At 41.4% G+C, this 27,267-nt stretch overlaps 1 protein-coding gene across 3 annotated transcripts in view; it reads left to right on the forward strand.

The window, feature by feature from the left end:
• The window catches only part of ZNF507 (zinc finger protein 507), a 35,595-nt gene extending 10,626 nt beyond the window's left edge, over positions 1–24,969 (forward strand). For 2 of the 3 annotated variants that reach the window (XM_004595003.4, XM_004595002.4), the window contains 4 exons: positions 257–374; positions 3,977–4,091; positions 19,465–19,599; positions 19,715–20,241. In XM_004595003.4, coding sequence (XP_004595060.2) covers positions 257–374; positions 3,977–4,091; positions 19,465–19,599; positions 19,715–20,075 — 729 coding nt within the window. In that variant the 3' untranslated portion in view covers positions 20,076–20,241. Of the gene's footprint in view, positions 1–256; positions 375–3,976; positions 4,092–19,464; positions 19,600–19,714; positions 20,242–24,466 lie in introns of those variants that run through there. The other variant, XM_058674493.1, reaches the window with a different exon arrangement.
• The last annotated feature ends 2,298 nt before the right edge of the window (positions 24,970–27,267 follow it).

The raw sequence follows: 27,267 nt of genomic DNA on the forward strand, positions 1-27,267 counted from the left end.
GCAGGGAGCTGGATGCAAGTAGATTAGGCAGGACATGAACCAGTGGCCATGTGGGATCCCAGCACGTGCAAGGCAAGGACTTTAACACTGCACCTGCCAATTTGTTAAATAACCCTTTGGTAGACTTGACTTTAAAACATTGCTAGTATGTTCTAGGCTGAACACCATGAAAGCAATTTAACCCTTTCCACGGCCTCCTAATAATTGGACTGTGCATGTTTATTACAAATTACATGTAAATTTCAATGTTTTTTAGAGTCAACTGAGAAATCATGAACGAGAACAACACAGCCTTCCAGACACCTTGTCGATAGCATCTTCTAATGAGCCAAGAATTTCCAGTGAAGCAACTGATGGAAAATGTGTTCAGGAAGGTAAACTGCTTTTCTTTTAGCAGGCTGTGGTAGCTAGTGTGTGAAATTGAAAGTGACTTAAGTTGTCATGGGGGTTATTTACAGGACCAAAGCATGTATTCTGGATCGTTATACTGTAGATGTGAATGGCCATTACCCTGTTTCTGAGGCAATCCCAAGTACTCAATGAAGTGAATTGCTAACCAGGTCCTACAAAGGGAGTGTAGACCAGCAGGAAGAGCCCAGCTTTCACTGTGCAGGTAGAGTTCAGTTGAATTGTGTGCCTCTGCTAAGATCCAGTCCACAAAGCCAACTCAAAAAACCCACCTCCTCTCACTTGCTGCACCAACTGACCTGCCAAGAGCTCAGCTTCTGCGTGGAGGCCCCACCTCGGACTAACCAGGCTTCCCACTGTAATCTGATTCTTACCCTCGTGTGACTGCTGGAGTTCAGCTACATTATTTTTTTTTAAGCACCCTCTTTTTATGTAGTAGTTAGGTACCAATAGACTGAGTTTCTGGTAATAGGAATATTAGAATCAAAAGATTTAATTAGAGTCCCCTGAGACGGCGGGTATCACATCCGGAGAATTAGGGATAAAGTGTAATAAGCTGTGCTTTCTTGCATCGACTCAGTGAAATTGATATACTTTAAATGTCTCAAGTGTGGCACACAGTGTTTATGGGAAATAAAACATACTGGGGTGACTTTCCTTTCTAGGTTCCCTAAGAATTAAAGTTAGAAACAACTGCAGGGTAAAATGTTTCACCATAATGTTTCATTAAATTATACCCCAGAAAGCATAACTGGTTCTGGAATGTTTCTGAAAGAACTGATTTTGACACCACTGTAGCACCAAAATTCCCTTGTCAAACAGATGTCATCCCTGTAAAACTCTCCAAAAACAAAAGGGGTTTATGACACAACATCTGTTTCTGCGATAGATGGCTGAGCTAAGACAATTTTGTTTCCTTTTTACAAAATAGTCCTAACTGCCTCCTTTTATTTTAATTCATTATGTTTCCATAGCCTCTTTAAAGGAGACATTATAACATTAGAAATGATTGGCCCATAAATCCCTAATGCAGGAATAAAGTAACTACTACTCAGCAGCACCACCTGCAGTTCATCCCCAGTCTGGAATGTCTCTTCTAGCACCATCTGAAAAAGCAAACATGTAAAACTGCCCAAGTAGGTTAACAGATTAAAGCTCACCATTTTAATAAAAGCAGCCAGTGTTAGCCTCTGCCCCTCCCCCGCCCCTTTCCTGGGGTTCACACTCTGTGGACTTCAGTTGTCTTCACGCTCGCCTCCTTTGCTCCATCTGATGTTTTTGTTGTTCTGTAATAGACGGGTAGCAATACAGATAGCTGCTGTCTTCCTGCATACCTGCAAGTGGATGAACACTTTATTAATCTGATATTAAATGTTTAGGGAAAGGAGCTTGGCCTGACAGTGCCCAGCCCTGGGTTCTGAGTCTGGCTTCCTGCTAGTGCCCATGCTGGGCAAGGGCAGAGGTAGCAGGAGTAAGTGGGCTGCTGTAGTGCATGCAGGAGGCCTGGATGAAGCTCTTAGCTCCCAGCTCAGGGCCCAGGCAGAAGCTTGTTGGGGCATTTGGGAAATGAGCTAACAGATGGACGCTTTGTTTCTCTGCCTCTCAAATTAATTTTAAAGACAAATTTTCCATGTTAGATATTTTTCTTAATCTGGTTGACAGACCAAAGAACAAATTTTTAACTCACGAGATAAAAATGACTCATACTTTATGAAACTTCTGTAATCCTTTAGTAAAATTTTTAAAGAAGGAAGGTATGAACCTCTGTGGTCCCTGGTCTCTGACCATTTATGATAGCACAGATATCTTGGGGCATGTTTCCCAACCTGAGATCCCTTGTAATTGTATTTCTACCAGACCTTCAGCTAAAAGGCAGAGCTTGCCTCTTGAACTTTGTACCGTACCAGGTACTGGCACTGTGAAGCAGGGCGTCCCTGCCCTTGAGGAACCCTGTGAATGAAGCAGAACTGGACTGATGAGTGTGTCGGCAAACACAGGTGCTATAATACAACCACCTGGCAAAGCAATTTGATCCAATGTATCTAGGGAAAATTTGTTATTTCTCAAAAAACTGACATTGCCAAGCACCTGGGATCCCATATGAACGAAACTGGATGATCCTGGCCCCGCCCCCCAGGGAACCTGCAGCTCAGTGATCAGGCAGTAGAAGGGAAAATGCGGGGCCAGGGGAAGCACGCTGTGAGGCTCTAGGACTTCTGCTTTGTGGACGAGAAAACAGGTACCTCGAGAGGAAGGATGGATTACTCCTGATCAGGTTGGTAGTCAGTGGCAGAACAAGGACTAAGCCCAAGTTTTTGAACTTTAAATCTAGTCTGCTTTCCATTGGAAGCAGTTGCTTGGAGTGGCACAGGCTCTGATTCTGTGCTATATTAAGTTTTTCCATCTGTCAGTTTTATTAGTTGTCATTGATCTGTAATATTTCTCACACAAAACCATTATCCAATATTTCACACTCCGTTTTTTCAGGATTTTTTTTAACGGTATTTGGAGCAGTGCCATTTATAATCAAGTCCAAGTTTTTAACCTACCAATTAAGAGCAGTACTTAGATTATAATTATGATTAGTGTGTGTATTAATGCTATAGCTCTATATCAGGAAATTAGGTCATTTTGTTCTGCCAGGCATTAGTTATTAGCAATAGAAATTTTAATTTTAGAAAGTTTAATTTTATCTTAAGGGTTTTCTTCTGTGCACCATGTCCTTGTGTTTTACCTAAGCCGTGTTCTGCCGTACTCTTGAGCCTTCCACCTTTGGTTCTGAATATAAAGCAGTCAGCCTGTGGGCTTTCTGCTAACAGGAAAAATAAAGTGTCAAATGTCTTCAGGCAACAATGCCTTCCTATGATCCAGTCATTGAACTTGTGTTATCACTCGAGTTCCATGGCCTGATATTGCAGAGGTGAGTCGTAACGTGGCCTGTTTCCATGGGATCTGTATTTCCTGCGTTTCAGAGAGCTGCATATTCATGTTACTCCTGACCTTTGCACCTGAGACCTGTATGCTTACAGGATATAATTATACTACATGGAGGAGCGCTTAATGTTTTGCAGGTGCTTTTCTTCCCAAACTCAATTGATGGCTCTCAGTTAGTCGAAACCTACACAGTAGAAAACCTCTAGGCTTTTTATGTTGTGTTTGCTATGCATGCTTCAAAGCCACAGTTGATAATGTCAGATTACAGCATAGTTTGTTGGCAAATCAATGTTTGCTTAAAATCATGTATCCAATATTGATTAAACAAGCATCTTCAGATCGGCGATGTCCACCTGATTTAACTGCTGTGTGGTCAGCAGGCAGCTTGGAGCAAGTTCAGTGTACTCCAGGCCAGGCTGTCTGTATCTCCAAGGCAGATGATGTTCAGTTTCTTGGTGCTGTGAGTCTGGATGCAGGGAAACCGGTGGAGCCACTTCACATTTGCTATATTTAAACAGTGAGGAAGCCTTGAATGAAGCAGTGACAATGTGTGATTCACTTACAATAGCATGTAAATGCTACCCTCTGACTGTCATCAATGAGTGACTCTGAAACTCTGAAATACTTTGTCTAGGGAATAAATCTTCAGTCCAGAAACAGTACAGATGTGACGTGTGTGATTACACAAGTACAACCTACGTTGGCGTCAGAAACCACAGACGAATCCATAACTCTGATAAGCCATACAGGTAAGTGTGATGATCCTAGAATTTTCATGCTTGAATTGAAATATTTCATAATGAGTAAATAAAATCCAAATTATTAGGACTTCACTGTTCTTGTTGAAGTGCAGGTTAAAAGCTAAGGAACTTTTCCTTAGCCTGTGAAGGAGTGTGAGCACTAAGCTTGAGTCTCAGTACAATAAGCATTTTCTCTAGTTGAAGCGCAGGAAGGTGTTTGTCAATTTTATGTTTTTATTTCATCTGGATCTAAGTTGCCATCGCAATTTTCTGTACTTTCGAGTACATTTCAGTAATTTGCTGATACTGTTAACTTCCAGGAAAATAACCTTTAAAACTTAGATAGTAAAATTCTTCATGAAGCATACTATTTTTTTTTAAGATTTGTTAATTTTTATTACAAAGTCAGATATACAGAGAGGAGAGACAGAGAGGAAGATCTTCTGTCCGATGATTCACTCCCCAAATGAGCTACAACGGCCGGTGCTGCGCAGATCCGAAGCCAGGAACTGGGAACCTCTTCCAGGTCTCCCACGCGGGTGCAGTGTCCCAAATTTTTGGGCCGTCGTCGACTGCTTTCCCAGGCCACAAGCAGGGAGCTGGATGGGAAGTGGGGCTGCCGGGATTAGAACTGGCGCCCATATGGGATCCCAGCGTGTTCAAGGCGAGGAATTTAGCCGCTAGGCCACGGTGCTGGGCCTGGAATATACTATTTTTCAAAATTAAGCTATTGTATAGAATAAAGCCATTTAATGTTGTTACTTGGTTTTTCATAAAAGCTAATTCTGATCTTTTCTTTCCCCCAGAAAATTTATCAGTTCTCAGTCAAAAATCATCTGATAAACAGAAATCATTTTTTTTTTCCAAAATGAAATTTTCCTGCTGGGGATCAAGTGTTGTCTGTGGGTCATTAATACAGAAGTGCAGTTTGCGCAGCTGTCACGTGGTTTGCTGTACTTGTAGCTGTGGTGAACTGTCAGATTCCCACGTCACCTTGGCTAGTGGTGCTGGGCTCTTCTTTGTCTGGGTCTTGTAGATTCGACAGAAGTAAGTGTGGAGCACTCGTTGTGTTATCTAAATGAAAGCATGATGGACTGTACATTGCAAGGTCATTGTTGGACCCTGTAGTGTGGCACCAGCGTATACAGATTCAGTTGTTGGTGCTGAACTTGCTAGGCAGGAGACTTAGTGATAGTCACCCTTCAGACAGGCATGTGCTTGCAAAGTCTTCAATCTTGCCTCATTGTATATTTTTTTCAAATATTTTCAAGACTGTAATCATTAAGAAAGATTTTTTTTTTCCCCAGAGCATAGTGAAGGCCATTATTAACAAAAACTCAGAGTCAGAAACTAGATAAGGCAAAACAGATGAACTGAATGCTTGTCATTCATGATTTCTGCTGAGAAGTGCTTCGGAGGACTTGATAGAAATGATATGTTTATGTGAGATGATACTTTGCCTTTGTATTGTGGCATATTTATCCTTAAATATAATGGTACAACCCTGGCAAATCCCTATGGATCCAGAACTGAACAGTTCACTTGTGACTGAGAAACACTGATTCAGCAAATGTTCTGTAGCAGGACCAGGCTGGGCTCTTTTACTGTCATAAGGAAAAGGCATCTCTACTGTCAGAGAGCTTGTAGACAAACAATAAACACGTAGACTGTCAAATACAAGTTAAACATCCCTAATCTGAAAATCCAATATTTCAAATTCAAATCATGAAACTTTCTGTGCACCAACAGGAGGCCACTAGTGAAAAATTCTGCAGTACAAGCACAGGCACACTTAAAAATGCTGCCTAAAATTACCTTCTGTGGTGTACTGTGGTGCCACGTGTTAAGCTGCCACCGGGAACATTATCCGGTGTCAGAGTGTCTGGGTGCAGGTCCCTTAGCTTCCTGCTAATGTGCACATGGGCCAGCAGATGATGGCTCAGTGCTAGAATTTCTGACCTACCAGGGAGACCCAGATGATGTTCCTGACTCCTAGCTGGGGCCTAGCCTATTGCAGCTGTTAGAGGCCAAATCTAGGAAGTAAACAAGCAGATGAACACTCTTTCTTCCTCCCTTCCTCCCTTCAAATAAATAACAAAATTCAAGCTATAGAAATTATATAAATAAAGTATATACGAAGCGAATAAATTTGGTTTTGAGTTGTATCCTTAGAGTTCCTTGTTGTATATATGCAAATATTTCAAAATCTAAAATACTCCAAAACGCATCTGATTCTTTTTTTTTTTTTAAGACAATTTTTATTGAAAAGGCAGATTTACAGAGAAAAGGAGAGACAGAAATTAGAACTGGTGCTGAGATGGGATGCTGACACTTGCAAGGCAAGGATTTAGCCACTGAGCCATCGTGCTGGACTTGATTCTGATTGTAAGGGATACTCAACCTGTATATAACTGTGGTAAATGTGTGAAAGAGGTTAACGGTTTTGATTTCTTGTTCTATAAAGACTTCACCGCTACCAGAGTAGATTAGTTTTACTACTTAGAAGCTTGTTTTGATAGCGTTTGGTGTCTTGGTGATGATTTCAAAGAATTTAGACTACTTCCAAAGAATTTAGTTGTTAGAGACTTCAGAGTGGCAACATCCTATGAGATCCCTAAGAATGGAGTAGTTCAAGTCTATTCCAATTTTGTGATTCCTTTTAACCTTCTTTAAATACCTAAGTCTGCCTCCTCCTTGTGTTATATAGCATTCGCAGTCTTGAAGCGTTCCGAGCATCTATCCCAGTCTGTGTATAAGATCTGCTCTTCCTGTCATGCATTGCTTGCTGTAAGCTGACATAAGCATACCCTTCACGATGACTGCTCTAATTTGAGGATCACAGTAGTTTTTCTGGCTTATTTTTCACATCTGCCTCATTCACTTATGGTACACCTGGTGTACTTGTACACTTGATCTTAGCCAAAAGGCCGAGAAGCGATGCCTGGTATACTTCTGGTCAAAGTTTGGGATTGGTTGGCTTTCTCAAAGTCTATACCCTATACATTTTGATTCTTTACATTTTCTTTTTAAAAAAATGTTCACAGTAGCAGTAATGCCTGCCTTGTTTGTTATACAGCTTCTGATTTTTGCACAAGGGCACAGAGGTTTGTTACATGTTTTAGCTTGCCTGTTATGTAATGGTTTTTTCTGTAGTGACAATTCCTGTTCCTTTCTCGTGCCTGTGGATGTATTTTTTTTATATCAGTCCTCCATTGAACCCATTTGTGTGATCTGGGCAAAGCTTAGGTGCAAGAGCCCTGGCTCTGGGAGCAAATACTTACGGTATTGAATCTGAGCTCTCTCATGCATGATATTTGTGACCCTGGGCTAACTCTTGCACCTCTCTATGCTTGGTTTTGTCATATGTAAATGAAGATAATTAAGACAGTGAGGTTTAAATGAAATGTCATGCCATATGAGATACTATAAGAAGCAGCTAATAGTTATTGGTCCTCATTCTTTCCTAATGATTTATTGACTAACCAAAAAGAAAAGAAACTGGACTGTTGATGTCCCCTCATTTGGGAAACAAAGGAGAATGACTGTTCCTGGGTAGGCAGGCAAAGCTTCTTTTACAAGGCAGAAATATTTTCACTGCTGAGGTTCCTGTGCCATGTCCAGCTGCTTAGGAAGCAGTGCAGTGTCTTGGAGCACCTTTGATTTAGAGTCCTGAGTCTGGGTCACACACCTGTGCCCAATCGCTGACTCTGAATATATTCTTCTTCTTTTTTTTTTTTTTTAAGATTTATTTCTTTTTGGGCCTGGCACAGAAGCCTAGCAGTTAAAGTCCTCGCCCTGCACACGCCAGAATCGTGTGTGGGCACCGGTTGTAATCCCGGTAGCCCCACTTCCCATCCAGTTCCCTGCTTGTGGCCTGGGAAAGCAGTCGAGGATGGCCCAAAGCCTTGGGACCCTGCACCCGCGTGGGAGGCCTGGAGGAAGCTCCTGGTCATTGCAACCACATGGGGAGTGAATCTCAGAAAGATGTTCGATCCGCTGGTTCTTTCCTGTGCTCAGGAAATTATAAGTCATCTCATAAACACTGGCCTTACTACAGAAAGGGAACCTCCTTTCTTTCCTGCTTGGGCAGAGAAAGATGAAATGGCACCAGCCTGTCTCAGTCCCTGCCTGCTAACTTTGTTTCTATACAATGAAAACAACATGCTAGTGTTATTTGTGCCACATATTTATAACATTGTGTTCAAAATTTCAGTGAAAGATTGCATTCAGGATTTTCGAATATTAGGCTTTCATTAGTTCAGTTTAATATTGCAGAACTAAATTGCCCTGATTTTCCTCCCTGATCTTTTTTTTTTAACAAAATGAGAGAACAAAACAATTTTTCTGAGGTTACCAAGTTTGTTCTGATCATGTGGCATTGAGTCAGGTTCTGGAGCTGAACCACGGTGAGAAGAAGCAGAGAGAAGTACAGCCTGTGGACTTGCTGGCTGCAGGGCCCAGTCTCCCAAGGGTTAGCTCCACAGCTTAGCTTGGTTCTCTAGGGGTAACAGGATGGGCAATCTTGGCCTGATACATTTAGCCCCTGGCTTGACGGCAAGTTCCCTCTTCCCTGCTTCCCCTTTTTTAAGATGCCTCAGGGGAGCTTAGGAGTTGCTTGAGCATGGGGAAATACTGGGAGGAACTACGCAGACTATAAAAGAGGCAGGCCAACTTCAAATAAATGGCATTCTCTTTACAAGAATGACCCAGTGCGTGTTGTCTTTTTTGTAACCCTAGTCCCTCCAGTAGACTCGCTTTACGCGGCTACGCGGGCGTTGCCGACAGCTGGCCCCGCTAGATGCTCTGGAAACCTGACTGGTAGTTATCTGCACACCTCAGTTTGTCTCTATAAAATGGCTCTTGCTGTATACATTATATGTATATATATATGTGTAAAGGTCGCAATGTTACTGAGCCTTTTCTTCATTAAGTAGAATGGCTGCCTAAATATGTTTGTTGAATTTTTCTGCAGATGTTCAAAAGGCACTTTTAGTGTGTTCATCTCAGAAATCAAAGTCCAGGCACTGCATTTGAATGATGCGTCTCCTAAGTGTCTCCTTCTCCTTCTTCCTCTCTCTCTATAGAAGCTAGCATCCTTCCTAAAAGTCACCTCAATCATAAATACACAATTTGGTGAATAACCATAAACTGAGTTCTTACTTTTAACGTAAACCACTGCCAGTGCCTTCTTGGGCCTTGTAATCCTTAACTGTCCCTTACTCGGTTTTAACTTCTAAAATTATGTCAGCTTTGCCTGTTTAGCTAAGTAGAGGTGGAATTACAAAATGCACATTCCTTTTTTATGTCTGTTTTTTCCTTCAGCATTGTTTTGCTTGTATAACAGTGTCGCACTAATGCATTTCCTTGCTAGGTGATATTCCATTATACGACTATAATAAAATACTTCTGTGTTTATTCTGTCCATATTTGTATTATGAGTAATGCCATTGTTAGCAGTTTTTTTGTCTTTCTTACATTTTTGGCTGGCAGGTATTAACTGAATTCATTTCCATTGAGTTTATATTTAGGAATCGGATTTCTGTACAGTTCTGAATATATGTGTGCAGTTCTGATAGGTAGTATCAACATTTCGTATCCTTGGCAGCAGTTTGTGTTTTTTACTCTTTCAGTTTTATCATTGATAGGTATGTAATAGTGTTATTGTGGTTTGGATTTGAGGTTATCTCCCTGGTAACTTCATCTGCCTCTGGACGATTGCCCATTTCTGTATTGGAACCGCCTTTCTGTTGTTCACAGGATGCCTTTATAGATTCTGAATACAAGCACTGTCTGTTGTATGTGTGGCTGATGTCTTCTCAGCTATCTTTGCTGTCTTAATGATGCCTTCCAATAAACAGAAATCTCTAGTTGTAGTTTTTGTGTTTTTTTTTTTTGTTTTGTTTTTTATTACAAAGGCAGATATACAGAGAGGAGGAGAGACAGAAAGGAAGATACTCTGTCTGATGGTTCACTCCCCAAGCAGCCACAATGGCTGAAGCTGAGCCAATCTGAAGCCAGGAGCCAGGAGCTTCCTCCATGTCTCCCACATGCGGGTGCAGGGTCCCAAGGCTTTGGGCCATCCTTACTGCTTTCCCAGGCCACAGGCAGGGAGCTGGATGGGAAGCGGAGCGACCGGGATTAGAACCGGCGGCCATATGGGATCCCGGGCATTCAAGGCGAGGACTTTAACCACTATGCTATCGCGCCAGGCCCTAGTTGTAGTTTTAATGTAGTGAATTTTATTAGCCTTTTTGTTTGTGGGTAGGATAGATAGGAAATGGTACAGAAGAAAAAAATGTGCTGGTTTTCATGGATGACACATCAGCTGGGTCATTACTATGCATTTAAGATATCTCAAGAACAGAATTTCAGGAAGATTTTAGCAGTAGGAATGACATTTTGGAAGGACAAGATATCAGTATGGCCCCTCAGATTACACAGTATCTATATAGACATATAGGAAATGATAATAAAGCTGGCATTTTTTGAGAGCACTTTGTGTAGCCAGGCAGTGTGATAAGCATGTGGCACGTGTCAGTCCACTTATTTCTTACAACAGTCCAGGGCTAAGATGTGGAGACAGAGACTGCCGTAGATTAATAACTTTCTCCAGGTCTCACAAGTGACAGAGCCAGAGCTCAGATCCTTGCTTCTAGCACCCAGTGCCATCCTGCTTTTATCTGCTATGCCAGGGAGACCCTTTCATGGAGTGTGTGCTAGACTGCTCCCACCCCAACTCAGTGATCAGTAACTATTTTGTCATACTCGGGGAAATCTGGACTAATAATTTGAAAACAGTACTATAGGGGTGTTTGTCTCTAAGGAAGATGTGAAAGCTAGAGGTGCCTTGGACAGCTCAGGGTGATGATAGCACCTGAGGGCTTTCTCATCTGTAGTGTGGTAAGTAATGCTAGCTGCTCACTGGGCCTCAGCTGGAACACGTGCAGGATGTCTCCCCTGGACTTGCCAGGTGTGTTAGTCCCTGAAGCAAGCTATTAGAAAAGGTAAAGGCTCTATTGCTTTTGATGACTTACTCTTCGAAATCATATACTATTCCTCCTACCACAGTTAGACTTAAGTTTCATTTGATGACTATAGTGAGTGGTGTTGGCATAGGGAAAAACTCAAGTCTTTGAAATGCTTGAATTTGCTTCAAGGAAAAGCAGTTTAGCATCTCAAATAATGTAAATTTTGAAGATAAAGGGGTTTTTTTTTCCTTAATATTGAACTTTATTTTTTTTTTCATTATTTTGTTTTGAAAATTTTACATAGTTGATTAGGGCACAAAGGGTCAAGGGCTACAGGAAAGTGAGTAAGACCATTGTTTCCACATTTCTCTCTCTCTTCTGTTTTTGGGGTAAGAGGGGAAATAAAAGGAAAACAGTTTAGCGTCTCAGATAATATAAATTTGGAAGGCAAAAGTGTTTTGAAGGAATGAGCTGAGGGAGTTCACACAGTGGCTTAAAGCCTTTTCAGATTTATCTCAAGATTTGAGTTTCCATTGCTCCTTTGAAGCATAACAAAAAAACCTGTTAGGAAGTTTCTGTTGAAATCTTTGTATATATTCAGATTATACTCGGGTCACCCTAAATCATGCAGGATATCCAGTTTCTTCCAGCTAACCCCTCAAAACAGTTGCCCCTAATTGAATGAGACCCAGAAACTAACCAGGTCAAGGCCAAGGTGATGGGGGTTCCTCACCAGCAGGGTCACCTCCTGGAGTCCTGACTCTGAAGTCACTGACGATTAGCACTGGGATTGACTCAGTGAATATCTACTGTTAATTTAAACTCATTTCTTCATTCCTGTTTTCTCCCCAACTTTGTAAATTTTGACAGATCAAAGCCTTAAAAATGGCTGCGTCCTACAGTCCAACTGTAGGGAGAAAGGAGACCAAGGATTCCCTGCAGGTTTACTGGAATGTTCTGTATCTTACCTGCAAGAACCAGTTCTTTTTTGTTATTCTTAGCTATTCCAGGGGAAAAGGAAGTTTATGCTCAAGAGTAGACTATACGAGATCCTCACTACAACACTGTTTGTGATGTTGAAGAGATCAAAAATGGTCTAACCGGTAGCATGATTAACTTATGACACATTCACAGGATGGAACATTATACCCTATTAAAAATGCGTGATTTTAACTTGGAAAAAATGCTCATGGAGCGTTATCAAAGATAGGATTAAAATCTATAGTATGATTCCACTTTGCGTCAGATGTTCACATGTACATTGAAAAAGGTTGGGGAGTTATGCAAATATTATTTTAAAATTTATCTTTGTACTGCCTCTGTATTCCATTTTTGTACAAGGAATGTAGCTTCCATCCATAAGCAGGGCACCCGTTTCATATGTTACAATACATGTAATAATAACCTGAACTCTCCCAGTGACATTAACGAAAGCATTGAATAAATAGTAAAAACGACTTTTAAATGTCTTACCTCCCTAGTTTCTGTCAGGGAGATTGATAAACTACAGAAGCAAAAATCAAAAGGAAATAACCTGTACCTGTTAATATGGATAAGTCACAGCAACATTGAGCTCAAGAAGCAGGTCACGGAGGAGTGCATGAAGTGTGACTGCATCTGTGTACTCAGAACCATGCCAGCAGCTGTTGTAGGGGAACGCAATGTAGAACTAAGAAAAAGCCAAAAAAGATCATACGGTATCAAATGGGAACATCGGTACCTCTTTCAGGGACAAAGGATATGAGATCTTAAAGAAGCACCCAAAGAACTATTAAAGGTAGTGGTGATGTAAGTCCATGTACACCCAGAGAACTGTTAAAGGTAGTGCTGATGTAAGTCCATGTACACCTTACAACTGCTCTGACATTATAACATGTTCTGTTACAGATGCAAATTAAACAAATTATGAAAACAGTAACTGGAGTTAAGTAGAATTTTGTGGATAGTTTTTCATTTGTTTTGAATGAGTACTACATGTGTGCACATATGAATTTTAGAAACCACCTGCCTGCTTTCCTCTTAAAATAGTTGTGATTTATCTTGGGAGCATGTTTCATGTCTAGCTTAATTCTTTCTAGTTAAAGTGTAGGACTTTTTATTCCATTGAGTTATCTATTCTGTACCTCAGGAGCATTATAAAGTTATCTTCATTTATATTGTGTACATTTCGTGTGTGTGTGTGTGTACAGATGAAAGTACTTGGAAACATCAGTGGAACTTCAGCTGGTGAGGTACAGCAAGTTGAACTATCGCTTTAAACACTTGTAACCCCTATCTGGATGTCTGGCTGCATTACTAATTTTTTTCTTTAGGATTTGTTTATTTTTCTTGAAAAGACAGATTTACAAAGAGGAGACGGGAAAATATCCTATCCCCTGGTTCCCTCTTCAAGTGATGACAATGGCTAGAGTTAACCTGATCCCAAGCCATGAACCAGGAACTTCTTCCGGGTCTCCCACGCTGGTACAGTGGTCCAAGGACATGGCCCATCCTCTGCTGCTTTCCCAGGCCACAAGCAGGGATCCAGATGGAATGTGGAGCAGCTAGGACACGAACCGGAGCCCATATGGAATCCCAGTGTGTGCAAGATGAGGATTTAGCCACTAGGCTACCGCGCAGGGCCCTTGTTTGGTTTTTGGCTTTGGGATTTTGTTTTGTAGGTTTGGTTTTTTTTTTTAAGATTGATTTATTTGTAGGGGCTCAGCATGATCGCTCAATGGCTAAATTATTTATTTTTATTGGAAAGGCAGATTAGATTTACACAGAGAAAGATTCTCTATCTGCTGGTTCATTCCCCAGATGGCCATAGTGACCAGAGCTGAGCCAATCCAAAGCCAGGAGCTAGCAGCTTCTTCTGAGTCTCCAATGTCAAGTGAAGACTCCGGGCTTTATGCTGCTTTCCCAGGCCATAAGAGGGAGCTGGATGGGAAGTGGAGCAGCTGGGACACAAACTGGCACCTATTTGGGATCCTGCACTTGCAAAGGGAGGAGTTAGCCAATTGAGCCAGTAAAATTTTTTTTAAGATTTATTTTCATTTTTTGTTTTTATTGCAAAGTCAGCTATACAGAGAGGAGGAGAGACAGAGAAGATCATCTTCCGTCCAATGATTCACTCCCCAAGTGACCACAACGGCCAGTGCTGAATGATCCAAGCCAGGAGCTTCTTCCAGGTCTCCCACACGTGTGCGGGGTCCCAAGACTTTGGGCCGTCCTTACTGCTTTCCCAGGCCACAGGCAGGGAGCTGGATGGGAAGTGGGGCCACCAGGATTAGAACCGGCGGCCATATGGGATCCCGGGGCGTTCAATGTGAGGACGTTAGGCACTAGGTCACCATGCCGGGTCTGAGCCAGTAAAATGTTTACAGTTATTGACAGCATACCTACACCAATTAGAAATTGCAGTTTGGGCCAAACTTTTGGAGGACTGCTTACATTGAAGTCAGAGTTGATGCGTTTCAGAAAACTAAAATACATGCAAATCAGAATTGGGCAAAACAGTGGCTGCACTTCCTCCCTAAGACAAACACACACTTTGTTGTTATGTATGTGTGTGCATCTCCCCCCTTCATTGCTATTTAAGTCTGTCTTTCCTCCTAGAATTTCAATGTTTTATAGGGGAAAGTTCTTGATCTATACAACGTATTGGCTGTCTGCCTTTATTGAGTTATTTTGCTATTTGTTCCAGTTTTTTTCTTTCTGTTGGATTATCAAGTTACATCACTCATCACTGTTATTTGCAGATGATCTTTTCACCCCCTCCCTTACGATCCTTGTAACTCTTATTTTTTGTTGTTGTCTAGTTATATTGGTTAATATCTACACAACACTAAACAGTAGTAGGAATAGTCAGCAACCTTGTTTTGTTATTGGGCGTAAAGGAAACTCTTCTAGTGTTTCTTCTTAACCCTTACATTAGTGTGGAGTTGAGATAGGTGCAGTTTATCATGCTGTAGTGCCACCAGACAACCTACAGTTCCCAGAACACCCTTACAAGAAAGAATTATCTAGCCCCAAGCATCCATAGTCCTGAGATTAAGTAACCTTTTTCTAGGCCCACTTTCAGTTCACAGAAAGTTTGAGATAGACGCTTGATAAACACTAGCATCAGAAAGACTATTCCATAATGTGAGGATTTTTGCAAGATAGTGTCCTGGTATCCATAGTATGAGGGCTTCGGGGCCTATTGTAGATTACAAGAGATACAAGAAATGTAACAGGACCAGCATTGTGTAAAGCTGCCGCCTGTGAAACCAGTATCCCATATGGGCACTGGTATATGGGTCTCATTGTTCCATTTGCTGTCAAGCTCCATGGTAATGTACCTTAGAAAGCAGTGGAGGATGGCCCAATTCCCACTTAGATGGGAGGCCTGCCCAAAGTTCCTGGCTCCCAGCTTCGACTCTGTCTTAGACAATGCCGCCACTTGGGAATTGAACCAGTGGGTGGACAATCTCTCTCTACCTCTGCCTTTCAAGTAAATTAGTAAGTCTTAAGGGGCGGGGGGGGAATACACATGTACCAACCAGATGCAGTACCTAGAGCTCTTTGGATCCTAATTTGAATAAAACATTGCAGAAAAATCAAGAAAATTTTCCTGGAAGAGTATGTGAAACAGGCTAGTCAAATAGCCAGCAGTTAATTATGGAAGCTTAATAAAGGGAATCCATTGTACTTTCCTGTAGAATCGTGTCTTTGTTCAAAGATGTACGCAGTCAAGAGGTCCATGATTTTTTTTTTAGTTTAAATTTCAGTAAGAGCAATAAAATGTAACATTCCTATTCTGACCCTTTCAGATTTTGAATCCTCATAACAACTTTCCTATTACTGACTTGTCTGTGCTCCTGGAATAGACACTCCCTGAAAAAGTAAACATGGACTTGCACTGGAACACAAGTTAGAGCGTGAGGACTACGTTCTCAGTGATCTTATCCCAGAGCTTAAGTCCCTGAGATTCGTTCACAGGAAGACGATAGTCTTCAAATTCATTTTTTTTAACACAAAACAGTAGAAAATTGGCGATGGAATTCTGCCAGTTCCATCAGGTTGTCATACTAGGCAGCCATTATGAAATATTTAGTATAAAAAGCTCAAGTGTATTCAAAGATAGCAATGGAAGAGTAGACTTATATATACACACACAGAGAGAGAGAGAATGGAAAATAGACCTCAAAATCGGGAGGGTTTTTTTGTTTATTTTTTTCATTTTCTCTGTCATCTCCCAGTCCTTCTAATTTCCACAGTCTTGCTGTTCAACTGGCATCAGATTGGTTTCTGATACACCAGATTCTCCAACAAACGTTCCATATCAGCAGTGACATCAAACAGATAGCTGGTGATGAGATTGCCATTCTCCTTCTGTGATTTTTTCCTCCCAGTAACCCAAAAAATGAGTCTAGCCATGAGCAGAATATCAGACGGCCACAAATTAGTGGCCATTCCAGAAATATCTGACCATTGGTCCTCCAGTCTGTAAGGTCAATAAAATCAGGACAGGTTGGAGAAGCTGTTAAAACATAGATCTTAGGGAGACATAGGACTGAACGGAACGTGGCGTCCTGGGCAGGATGCTGCACAGCTGTCCTAAGAGATGCTCCTTGGAGTATGTGTACGCACACATCTGACATCTGTGCATGTCCAGGTCTCTGCGTCCGTGAGGAATCTTCGCAGACATGGCTCATTTCCTTGACTAATATAATTAAGCAGTTCTGCATGTTTGAATTTCTTGAAAGTTCTATGAAAATTACTGATTCATTACCTTTATCTAGGCTGGTTTTTTTTTTTAATTTATTTTTATTCATTAATTACATTGTATTATGTGACACAGTTTCATAGGTATTTGGGTTCTCCCCACCCCTCCCCAAACCCTCCCACCATGGTGGATTCCTCCACCTTGTTGCATAACCACAGTTCAAGTTCAGTTGAGATTCCCCCATTGCAAGCATATACCAAACATAGAGTCCAGCATCTTATTGTCCAGTCAAGTTCAACGGCTTCTTAGGTATACCCTCTCTGGTCTGAAGGCAGAACCAGCAGAGTATCATCCCGATCAATTAAAAGCTCCAACATACCATCAGCAAAAATTTACATCATTATGGAATTAATTGACATAGTAATGAGTAACCAATATGTTAAAAATAAATGCGAGTTCTTAACCATCTTCTGTGACCACCTCATTGACATTTCAATTTTAGTTTATACACAACATATACATAACATAACATGTTATACATAACATCATATCATAAATTAAGGCAGACATGTGGTATTTAACCTTTTGGGATTGGCTCATTTCCCTTAGCATTATGGTTTCCAGTTTGGCCCATTTGGCCACAAAGAACTGCATTTTGTTTTTTTTAATAGCTGAGTAGTATTCCATGGAGTAGATGAACCATAACTTTATTATCCAATCCTCTGCTGATGGGCATTTTGGCTGCTTCCATGTTTTTGCAATTACTGATTGTGCTGCTATGAACATAGGAGTGCATGTTGGTTTCTCATAAAGCAAGTGTTCTGGATATATTCCTAGGAGTGCTATTGCTGGATCATACGGTATGTTGATTTTGAGTTGTTTAAATGTTCTCCATACTGATTTCCATAGAGGCTGTACCAGCCTGCAGCCCCACCATAGGCTGGTTTTTCTTGAGGTCAAAGACCCTTGGCCTGGTTCTCAGGACATGTAACAAAGAAATGCCTGCCTTGTGCTGTCATGAAGTTCAATTGGAGATGAGGCGAGAAAGCCTTTAGTCCCTGTCCATGTCCAGTTGTTGTGTTTCCTCTTTGGTTTCCTTCATGCTTCCTTGTTGATGACTGGGCTTCTTACCAACATAGCAAAACATTCACTTGAGTTTCCTGATTTATTACGTTGGCAGTTTCCTAAAAAGGTCAATGTAGGTTTACAATACAGACCAGCATGTATGCTCCCAGGTATTTTCCCAAGCCATGAAAACTTGCAGTCACACAAAAATCTGCACTTGTGTGTGTGTGTATCATCTTTCTTCACAGTTTAAAAAATAAAAACAGATTAACAACCAAGTTGTGTTTCCTTAGGTGAATAAAATAAACAAAGTATAGTATACTCATCCGTAGCATGGAATCTCATTCAGCAATTGGAGAAGAGCTATCCAGCAACATAAAGGATCTGAAAATACATACTGCTGTAATGCCAATTCTGTGACAGTCTGGAAAAGTAAAAGGATTGGTGGCTGCCATGGACTGAGGGCAGGACAAAGGCTGAAGAGGTGCAGCGCAGAGGACTTTAGGGTAGCCCAACTCCCCAGGACGAGGCTGTCATGATGGCTTTGTGGCATTTGCAAACTCCGGAATAGGTTCAGTTGCACAGCATGTTGAATGCTTATGTAAGCTGTGGGCTTCGATAATATTGGTTCATCAGTTACTACAAATATTACCATACTAATGCAAAATGATAATGGGAGGAAATAAAAGGAAATAAAGGGTATATGAAAACTTTATTATGTGACCAGGTGTGTGTTTTTGTTTTGTTGTTTGCTTTTTTTTTTTTTTTTGTGGTGAACTTAAAAGTATTCTAAAACTTGTCTACTTATTCTAACAATACAGCATTGTCAAATGCATATTTAATGGAATGTTCAGAAATTATTATTTCTTGTAGGGTTTCTATTTTTTATTAGAAGCATTTTAAGCATTATTAATAACCTGTTCTGTTTGTGAACTTGTTGAGTCTTCTCAACGCTGCTTCCATTGTGTGTGTGTGTGTTGAAAATGACTTATTTCCTTTGTTTTCTTGATTAACAAATAAAATGATATAGTATATTCATTTTGTGTTTTTCCTGAAGCAGTTACATAATTTAGAGCAAAGCTGTGCCCATTACTATATTAGGAATCTTCAATTACTGTAATCACTAAAGTGATATGGGATGTTTTTCTTGATTCTTTATATAAAATTCTTATGATATAAAATACCTTATTTAATTGATTGATTTCAGAACATCCATGCTAAGGCCTCAGAACCAGTGATGTCTTAGATTCTGTAAAATGTATGCAGTAGGGGCTGGTGCTGCGGTACAGTGAGTTATGCTGCCCTCTACAGCGCCAGCATCCCATACAGGTACCAGTCCAAGTCCCCGTTACTCTAGTCTGGATCCACCTCCCTGTTAATGTGCCTGGGAAAGCAGTGAAAGATGGCCCAAGTGCTCCAAGCCCTGTGCTCATGTGGGAGACCCAGTTAAAGCTCCTGGCTCCTAACTTAAGCCTGGCCCAGCCCAGGGCATTGGACCATATGGGGAGTGAACTGGTAAACGAAAGATATCTCTTTCTCTCTCTCTCTCTCTCTCTCTTCCTTTTCTTCTTCTCTCCCTCTTTGTAACTGACAAGATAAGACCTGTGGTGGTTGTCCCGGCCTCTGACGAAGTGTTGAGTTCTGCGTGCCTGTCTTGCAGATGCTCGCTGTGTGGCTATGTGTGCAGCCATCCTCCTTCTCTGAAGTCCCACATGTGGAAGCACGCAAGTGACCAGAACTACAACTACGAGCAAGTGAACAAAGCTATCAACGACGCCATTTCCCAGAGTGGCAGGTATCTCCTCTGCCCCGCTCCCTTCGTGGTCATAGGTGCATTAAAGCTGGGATTAAATCTGCCGCTCCTACTTTAGGATTCATTCACATTTGCTGTGTTCTGCTTTGTTTTGAAGGGTTCTAGGGAGAACCCCTGGAAAGACTCCAGTTAGTGAAGAGAGAGCTGACCCGGTCACTGGAAGCTCAGAAAATTTGGTGTCGTCTTCAGAGCTCATTTCCCAGGCCCCTGGTGAAGTTGTAGATCCCAACCAGAATGAGAAACTGAGCCCTACAAGTAATACCTCATATGGTTTAGAAAAAAACTCCAGTCTAGCCCCTCCTGGTATGGAGTATTGTGTTTTACTCTTCTGCTGTTGTATTTGTGGTTTTGAGTCAACCAGCAAAGAAAATCTTTTGGATCACATGAAAGAGCATGAGGGTGAGATTGTAAACATCATCTTAAATAAGGACCACAACACAACTGTAAACACGAGTTAAGGGGGGCAATCCCTCGGAGAGGAAGAAGGCAGAAGAGCATCTCTGTAAGCTACAGCCTCACCTTTGTTGTCAGGTAGCTGACCTCCCAGGCGCAGAAAGAGTTGGTCTGGTTTTCAGAAGTGACAGGTGCGACTTTGAAACGAAACCTGCTGTAAAGTGAATTCCAGGAGGGGAAGCCGTGAAGGGAAGCAGTGAAGGAGGAAGCAAAGCCGTGACCCTGTATCAGCTCATTATCAAAAGCTTATGTAGTATAGAAGTGCAAGAAGAGTTAAGAATGGGCTTTTCAAGGAACTGTTGTAAAATGTATGTTATCACGCGTGACAGTCTTCAGCAGAGCCTCGTTTCTTCATTCTCACATTTCACATGCCAGCTCTGGAATGACAGGCCTCTGGTGAGAAAAGGGAGGCAGCTCACACAGGGTTTCTTTCCCTGTCACCGACAGAGTCCGCAAGGAAACCACTTAAATCATTCCCAAAATAGGTAGGAATTGATCTACTCAATCTGAGATCTGTCCCTTATATCCCCAAAAAAAGAAAAAGAGACCTAAAATCCAAATCTAGATTGTCAGTTAAAAAGCAAATTATGGCCTTAAATTTACGGTGAATTTCTTGCAGAAAAGGAGGAAATGAATTCCCATGAGACTTGAAACAGATCTCAAGTTTGGAGAAATGGTCGATTGAGCACAGTACTGAAAAGGTTCTTCTCCGAGTGTTTGACAGGACTGCCCCCAGCTGCCCAGCCCTCCACCCTCTCGGCCATCTGAGGACTGCCCCCAGCTGCCCAGCCCTCCACCCTCTCGGCCATCTGAGGACTGCCCCCAGCTGCCCAACCCTCCTACCCTCTCGGCCATCTGAGGACTGCCCCCTAGCTGCCCAACCCTCCCAGCCTCTCGGCCATCTGAGGACTGCCCCCAGCTGCCCAACCCTCCCACCCTCTCGGCCATCTGAGGACTGCCCCCAGCTGCCCAACCCTCCCACCCTCTCGGCCATCTGAGGACTGCCCCCAGCTGCCCAGCCCTCCTACCCTCTCGGCCATCTGAGGACTGCCCCCAGCTGCCCAGCCCTCCTACCCTCTCGGCCATCTGAGGACTGCCCCCAGCTGCCCAACCCTCCCACCCTCTCGGCCATCTGAGGACTACCCCCAGCTGCCCAACCCTCCCACCCTCTCGGCCATCTGAGGACTGCCCCCAGCTGCCCAACCCTCCCACCCTCTCGGCCATCTGAGGACTGCCCCCAGCTGCCCAGCCCTCCATCCTCTCGGCCATCTGAGGACTGCCCCCAGCTGCCCAGCCCTCCCAGCCTCTCGGCCATCTGAGATCTCACTCTAATCCAAAAGAGGCTGCTGAAGCAACAGGATATGAAAACTTACTTTGGGTCATCAAGCCCGTAGAAAGGATTTGAACTCTTAAGAGTTGAATCAAGATGTAACTTTCAGAAGCCTTTTAAAATCAGTACTGCTGTTGAGATTTTTTTTTTCCCCTGAAGTTTTACTAGTTCAGTTTAACAGAAGAGGAATAACCAGATGTGACTAGAACATAGTAGAAATTCAGGTTCTTTATAAAAATGTGATCAGCACAAGCAAATTGAGTAAATCTGTAGGATTTCTACCTAAGAACTTACAGATGGGATTCACAGGGTGACACAGGCCGTGTGAAAGACCAACTGAAAGTGCTTCTGCCTTGACTTGCCGTCAGAGAAACAGGATCTCATTCATTTCACATGTTGTAGTGTAGTGCTAGCCACTTATTCAGGCATTGTTTTATTAAAGTCAGTTCTGCCTACAAGTCCACAGGCCCGTGCACCATTCAGTGCGCCAGTCGTTACGGTGCTATCCTGAGTTTGTGAGTAGTCTGAATGTCGATTCTTAACATCTAGGATTGAGGCTGCAACTCTGCTGAACTCAGAACATCCAACAAAATGTACTGAACGGGCTGCTCTCTATATAGACATATATTAGAAAAGAATTTTGTTTCCAAAGTCTGGTTTAAATTGAATTAATCATTTAAGGTAGTGTTAGGAACTGTGTCAATGGGGCCAGCTGTCTTGAAACATTATCTGATTTTCTTTTTAATTTTTTTAATCTTATCGATGATATTTATACAATTTATTTTGTCTTTACAGCTCTTTGATTTAGGTAGCTTTAACTTATTATAGGAAACAATCCATTTCTGATACATGCTTTCTGAAAAGATGACATGAATTTTATATATACTAAGTTCTACAAATCCACTGTATGTGGATTTAAATTCATTTACTCCTGTTTTCAGTATTGAAATATTTGTTTCATTTTAAATTCAAATGAAATATTTTAAATGTCACATTTTTATCACTTATATTGTTGCCACCCGTGTAGGCAAGTTTTTTCCTTGCCGATAACTGACTCAGTGGTGTTTTTGGGTTTTGTTTTGGTTTTGGTTTTGGTTTTTGGTTTTTGGTTTTTGTCTTTTTTCTTTCTCTTTTTTTTTTTTTTTTTTTTTTTTTTAAGAAAATCTGGTGTTTTTAAAGTTAACAACCTTACAGGAACTTTCTTTGCTAAATTTTCCTTGACTTTAATGTTATAAATCATTTGGATCCCAAAATTTCAATAGTTTGACTATTGAAATTACCCTCCGCCCATTTCCATGAACCTCTCCCATGTATTACTACTTGAGTCTCTCCATTTGGAATCACGGATTTAAGATTTCCCTAGCTCGTGGGGAAGAATTCACCCATAAGTTGGAAGCCTTTCAGCTTTCATTGGCTTCTGGCTTTTGAAGGTCCTTCAAAACTTTCTGCCTAGCTCGTAGGAGGAGCCAAATACCACAAATGTTCTACACCTTCCTTATTAATGTTTTGTAACAAGCCTTAAGTTAGCAGTGTCTCTACCAAGAACAATTGAGTTTTCTTAAAATAATAATGAAGATTAAATATGCAGTCGTAGTAGTAAAGAGATAGCTATCAAAATCATCAGTAGGAATTCACTTCATCGGAATGTCATCTTACTGCTGTTGGACCTTTTGGGATATGATGTTTGTCACAATTCCAAACACCTACAACTCTAGGACTTTGTAGTGGAAAGTCAATTTTTGTAAGGAAGCCCAACTGGATAAAGCAAAGATGGCGAGAGAAAAGTTGATTATTTTGATCATTATGAGAAATATTTTTCAGGGCTCTGACAATTCCCCCCTTTCTCTTAATGAGCCAGCACCTGGTTGGAGGCCCCGTGTTCCCCATCTGCTCTGGAGACCAAGTTCTGAGGCTGAGAGTGTGACTGTGGCAACGCTGACCGGAGCGCTGCTCCAGATCCTCTGTGCTCCCTAGGGTAGCTGTTGGTGGTTTCCCTGTCAGGAAGCGAATGGTAGGCATCCATGTTTACGTTGTATCTTCCCGCAGTGTACTTGGCTTGACGGAGACTGAGACGCGTTTCTATTGAGACTTAACTATATTTTTAGTTTTCATAGACACTTATTTAATCTTTTTTTATTGTACAGCAAGGTGCTCTAAGTAATATTCTATAAAATATATTTAATAGAAATTTGAGTTTGATATTCATGGACATGAATACATGTATTTTTTTAAGAAATGAGTATTGTGTAACACTATGGCATTGCTTCTATAGCCAAAGCATAAAGATTTCTGGAACACTGACATGTAAAGACTACAGTCAATTCTGACACTGTATCTTATTAAAATAGGATGATTTGCATTTTGTAAAATTATCCTGCACATCGAGCTGCATGCCTTAAAGCTGAACCTCTAGGACTGCGTTCCTGGTAGGACAGTTCATCTGTTCTGAACAGTGAGGCAAGGTCCGTAGCGCTTCTCTAACTACCTTTGGAAATACTGTACAATGTTAGAATAATTTATTTTGCTTTACACAAGTTTGTCATGTATGGACTTTAATATTGTATTTTGGTAATAAATTGTTTTGTTATAAACATTGGTCTCTAAGTTTTATTGGTAGTGATTCATATCCATTGCTATCCTGGAAATGTTGATTTGACAACTTCGCAAACTGGATTTTAATAACTGGATTTTAAAGAATTACAAGCCTCGCAGGGGGTAAGCCAAGTCTTATTTGCCTTTTGGTGGCTTATTACACTGTTGCTGACCAACATTAAACTGTGCGATGCCAAGACAAGTGAGAAAGCATAGTTGTTTTCATTTTTAAAAGTCCAGTGAATTTGAAGCTCTCTTCCTTGCTTTACAACTCTTCATTTTATTCTTCAGCTCACACACTTACATGATACTTAGCATTCTCTTACTGAAGGTCGAAGGTTGCAGTCCTGTACTCACTCTTTGGGTATGTGCGGCCTGTTCCTCACTCTTTGACAGTGAGGTCTGTTGCATCAGTAAGTGACATGCAACATCAGCTGACTGTGTCATTGTTCTGATTGTCGGTTTGTGCCCTAGAATCCTGGGTCACCTCTGCTTGAAGTGACCGAGGCCAAAAGCTGCAGTTCTTGTCCTGTGCCCCCTAGGGGCAGCATCATCACATCCCATCACTGTGTTGCTGAACTCCAAAATTAGCAGTGGGAAAAAGTGACATGGGAAGGTTGGATTCTGTGGTCCAGTCTGGAACCACGTGAGCTATTAGAAGTATGGCTAGTATGCCGTAAGTGTAAGATACACCCCAGTTGCTAAGACTTACTACCAAAAAAAAAAAGTTATCTCATTATTAGTGTTCTATGTTGATTGTATATTGAGATCATATTTTGGGTTAAATAAAACATTAAAAATAATTTCACCTGTATTTATGTTTTTCCTGTGGTTACTAAAGTATTTCCAGCTACATGGGTAGCGTATGGTATGTCTCTCTTGAACAGTGCTGGCATAGAAGATGGATTGGCCAACAATAGCCCTCATGTAAAATTCTGTTGAAACAGAGCCACACTCGCTTGTTTGTCACGAGTGGCCATTTTCAAGCTGTAATAGTGGCACTGAGTAATTGGGAGTGACAGAAACTGTATGGCCCACAAAGTTACCAGAACGAAGGACGCTTTTTATGATGTTTTTATTTGCTTATAACTAAATTGCATTGTTTCCTCTTCTGTCATTTTTATATGTCTTCTCCAGCTCTTACTCATACTTATGACTTCAGCCCAACTCACTGATTCATCATTTCAGTGTTTGAAGCCAAACACTGTAGCAGGTATGCGTCCATACTGAGTACCTGGGTTAGACGCCTCTGTCTGCTCCTGATTCCAACTTTGGCCTATGGCAGACTTCATCAGGCAGAGAGGGTGGCTCCTGCCACTCATTTGGAAGATCTGGATTGAGTTCCTGACTCCTGGCACTGGTCCCAGCCAGTGTACAAGCCAGTGGATAGAAGGTCTCTCTCTTATCTCTATCTCTCTACTCTGTAAATAAATATGGCACAAAATAAGGTGGATAGTGCTACTGTGTGAGAACTGTTTCCTCTCGACAACCTTACAATTTCAGTTTTCACAGCTTCACCCTTTCAGTGCCCAAGGCAGCTGCATACATAACCATGGTATTGGGTAACCACTATATACAGTCCACACCACTGGGCTGACCACTGACGAGTGGTCCAGGATATAAAGAATGTTAGATGCACCTCTTTGTAACGAGTAGCATGTGTGAGTCTAAAGCCAAATCCGTGAGGGAGAGGGAGGGTGTAGTTGGCTTTGGTATAGAGCTGTCGATTAAACTGGCAGAGCTAAAAAAAAGTCACAGTACTCTCCTGCGTACATGTCTTCCAAATCAATCAGCAAGGGTATAAAATGAGAACGTTTTTGGCCCCATAAATTCTTAGAGAAGTTTCTGTTTTTAATTGGTGCCATATGATACAGACTTACTTAGGTAGAGTGTTTTGCTGTATATCACAGGATCCAAATGCATATAAGATGCTTAAACCATTTCCAGAGTCCTACTTAGGCAGTAAAATCCAGTTCGAATAAGGGATTACAGATCTCATTTTTGTGTTAGTACGTTAATTAAAAAAAATTATGCTCTTAACTAGTTTTATCATTTGAATCACAAACTGATTATAAGAAAATGACAGGTTTTTTTTTTAATATACTGATTTTTTTAAGCAAAATTATTTGCCTTACAAATTGTGGCACAGAGGGTTAAGCCACTCATCTTCCATATCAGAAAGCTGAATCTAGTCCTATCTGATCTCAGCTCTCAGTCTGACTCCCTGCTAATATACCTGGGAGCAGGGATGATGACTAGGGCACTGTGCTCCTAACACGGAACGTGTGGTCTGAGTTCTTCACACACATGGGACATGTAGACTGACTTCCTGGCCCATAGCTTTGGCTAGGCCTAACCCTGTTTGTGCATTTGAGGAGTAAACCAGCAAATAGATTTACCTCTCTCCATTACTCTGCCATTCACATAAATGAAAAGATAGTATAGCTTTCTTTGAGTTAAGCAAATTAATTTTAGGTATCTAATATGAACTTTTTTAAAAGCTTATTTGAAAGATGAAGTTAGAGAAGGAAAAACAGAGGTCTTCTGTCTGCTGTTTCCCAAATGACCACAGTGGGTGGATCTGAGCCATTCTGGAGCCAGGAGCATCTTTGTGGTTTCCCACATAGGGGCAGGGACCTTATGCTGTTTTCCTAGTCCATGAACAAAGAGCTGGACTGGAAGTGGAGCAGCTGAGACATGAACTAGTGCCCATGTGGGCCACTGCCACATTCCAGGCAGAAGCTTAGTTCACAGTGTTGGCCATTTATTTATTTATTTATTTAAGATGATTTAAAAGGCACAGTTATGGAGAGAGAGAAAACTTCAAATGGCCACAGTGACTGGAACTGAGCCAGCTGAAACCAAGAGCTCTTTGCAGGTGGTGTAGGAACCCCAGCACTTGGGCCACCCTCAGCTGCTGTCCCAGACAATTAGCAGGGAACGGGATCAGAAGCGAAACAGTGAGCACTCCAGATGCCCATATGGGATGCCGGTATCACAGATAAGAGCTTAACTACACACAGGCTGGCGCCTGGTATACATTCTTAATGCCACATTGTAAAATTGTCAAATGCTGGTGCCTTTTTAGTTCCTAACTAAACCATAACTGCGAGAGTTTCTTTAACCAGGTATTTTATAAAATTCTATAACAGCAAAATTGAATGTTAGGTACTTATATGATAATACTAAGGTTCTTGAGTTTTATTTCTTATCAGAAAATAATAAATCTTTGGCCATGGTCTCAGACCCAACTATTTCATCTTTATGATTTCTCA

The sequence above is a fragment of the Ochotona princeps genome, chromosome 16 (assembly GCF_030435755.1).
Source record: "Ochotona princeps isolate mOchPri1 chromosome 16, mOchPri1.hap1, whole genome shotgun sequence".
Classification (NCBI taxonomy): domain Eukaryota; kingdom Metazoa; phylum Chordata; class Mammalia; order Lagomorpha; family Ochotonidae; genus Ochotona; species Ochotona princeps.